At 37.3% G+C, this 1550-nt stretch overlaps 1 protein-coding gene across 1 annotated transcript; it reads right to left on the bottom strand.

Annotated features, from left to right (window-relative positions):
* Window positions 1-233: 233 nt before the first annotated feature.
* On the bottom strand, window positions 234-1376 carry LOC121937894 (transcription elongation factor SPT4-like; the record flags this gene model as incomplete). The annotated part of the gene is made up of 4 exons (XM_042481186.1): window positions 234-460; window positions 653-706; window positions 1104-1159; window positions 1249-1376. Coding segments are annotated over 4 exons (306 nt in total), but the record flags the coding sequence as incomplete, so codon positions are not given.
* Window positions 1377-1550: the final 174 nt, after the last annotated feature.

Below are 1550 nucleotides of genomic sequence, written 5' to 3'. Positions count from 1 at the left end.
ATATTGATTTGTTTGCTTGCTTTTTTATTGTTGTTTTTATTGGTTTTTACTAGTTTCTTGCTAATTTTGGGTCATGTTTTGGTCAAGTTGCTCACTGCCTCCTTCCCAAGTTTTTCCACAAAAAATCTCTGGCATTTTCAAGACTCACTTGCTCGCGTAAAACAAGAAGACTGAATGAGTTTCTTATAAAAACAGAACTTTATTTTCATTTTCAATTATTCAAAGACATTAAAAAAGTCTTCCTCTCCTCCGTCAGAGCTCGTGCTAATATCTCTACTCACAACAACAAACAGAAATGAAACAGCTGAAAGGCAGCTCCGAAAGACAAAAGAGGTGTGTGTGTGTGTATGTGTGTGTGTGTGTGTGTGTGACTCCGCTCTGCTGAATCAGCTTCATGTCTTCACCGCCGTATCTCTGGATTTGTAGATCACTCCTCTGCTTTTCAGCTCTCTCACCACGCCTTCAGAAAAAACAACATAATGTTTAGTAACAGAAACATCAGAGGAGTGAAGTAAAAATAACAGAAAATAATGAAGGATTTTAAGAAATGATCTCCCTGTTATCGTGTAATTTGATCCTGAATTTGAAAGAACTTGTAGTCAGCTGAAGCCTGAATGTTGACAGTTTTGTGTGTGTGTCGTTCTCGGTGTACCTGGAGGTAGTTTTCCGGTCACTGACACTGCGTATACACCTGGTTTGAAGTTACCTGGAGGACAGAGCAAAAAAAAACAACCCAAAAACAAATATTATGACTCACAAAACAATTCAAACTGAAAATGACCCGAGTCAATACTTTAAAAAGAGTCTGGACAAAGGTGTGATTAACCCTTTAATATTACACACACTCATATCGCTCTGCGCACAAAATGTCAGAATCAAGCTTTAAAAAATATTACATATTAATATTATTATATAATAGTTAATTTTTGAAAATCGTGTGAAATGCGTCTTAGTGTTCAGGTTGTTCCCAACAACGTTTGTGTTTCTGTATTAGAATAACATCGAGTGATGAACCGGCACAGAATAATCAGCTGACTTTTTTGTCTATTTCAGCTTCACTCAGCAAAAAACGATAAATGCAGTTTTTAGAATAAACACATTACCTATCCTCTGCCATTTAGCCACCCAGCTGTCCTCAGGACTCATCATGGCTATCACACTGCGGACACACACACACACACAGCACCGCTGAGCGTTCAGAAGACAGTTCAGATCATGTGAAAAACAAAATCAATAATCGATGTTTACCCATCAAATGAGGAACTTGTGCATTCATAAACCATATCTCGGTTCCCTTTCATCTGAAGGTACGACTCGCAGTTGTCACAGCCGTCATATTCAAACTGGTCGATGGTCTGAAGGAGACAAAGAGTGAGCTCCGTTTAGATCGTGTGAGTCCCCGTGTTGTACTTAAGAGTGTCCCCCGTCCTAAAGTGTCTCTAACTGTTAATACATAGTGCATAAGGACTGGATGAGTAAAAATATATCATATATAAATATATAATTCATGTTTAAAAATGAATACATAAATAAATAAATTGTTATTTTAA

This window comes from Plectropomus leopardus, unplaced genomic scaffold (assembly GCF_008729295.1).
Source record: "Plectropomus leopardus isolate mb unplaced genomic scaffold, YSFRI_Pleo_2.0 unplaced_scaffold27775, whole genome shotgun sequence".
NCBI classification, from domain to species: Eukaryota; Metazoa; Chordata; class Actinopteri; order Perciformes; family Serranidae; genus Plectropomus; species Plectropomus leopardus.
The sequence above is the reverse complement of the archived record's forward strand: the minus strand, read 5'-3'. Positions and strand labels throughout refer to the sequence as shown.